The sequence below is a fragment of the Brassica oleracea genome, chromosome C6, assembly GCF_000695525.1.
Source record: "Brassica oleracea var. oleracea cultivar TO1000 chromosome C6, BOL, whole genome shotgun sequence".
NCBI classification, from domain to species: domain Eukaryota; kingdom Viridiplantae; phylum Streptophyta; class Magnoliopsida; order Brassicales; family Brassicaceae; genus Brassica; species Brassica oleracea.
In genome coordinates, this window is record NC_027753.1 from 17,051,287 (window position 1) to 17,051,772 (window position 486).

Sequence of the window (486 nt, forward strand, 5' to 3'; positions counted from 1 at the left end):
GGCACATGAAGAAGGATTGCTGGAAGTTGAAAAACAAACAGCAAGGTAATCAAGAAGAAAAGGTGGATCGGGTGACTGTCACTGAAGATCAGTTTCTCATTCTTCTTGAGGGTGATGCCATTAATGTTGCATGCCAAGACACCAGTTGGGTGATTGATAGTGGAGCTACTACTCATGCAACATCACAGCGGGATTTTTTTTCTACCTACACTACAGGTAATTATGGTTCCGTGAGGATGGGATATATGCTTGGAGACTAGTCTTGGGATTAGGTTGGTGCTTAAGGATGTTAAGCATGTTCCTTATATTAGGATGAATCTGATATCGATGGGAAGACTTGATGATGAGGGTTATTTCAGTTTGCACGGTGGTGGTAAATGGAAGCTCTCTCGCGGTTCTTTGATTGTGGCTCGAGGTGAGAAGTCTTCATCCTTCTATTGGATGCAAGCTAAGGTCTCCAAAGACGCTGTTAATGCGGTGGAGAAT

At 43.4% G+C, this 486-nt stretch overlaps 1 protein-coding gene across 1 annotated transcript in view; it reads left to right on the forward strand.

The window, feature by feature from the left end:
* LOC106297605 overlaps positions 1 to 486 on the forward strand; it is an 11,005-nt gene that overhangs the window by 9,398 nt on the left and 1,121 nt on the right. The window contains exon 4 of the mRNA XM_013733812.1: positions 312 to 453. Within this exon, the coding sequence (XP_013589266.1) occupies positions 312 to 453 (142 nt within the window). The remainder of the gene's footprint in view (positions 1 to 311; positions 454 to 486) is intronic.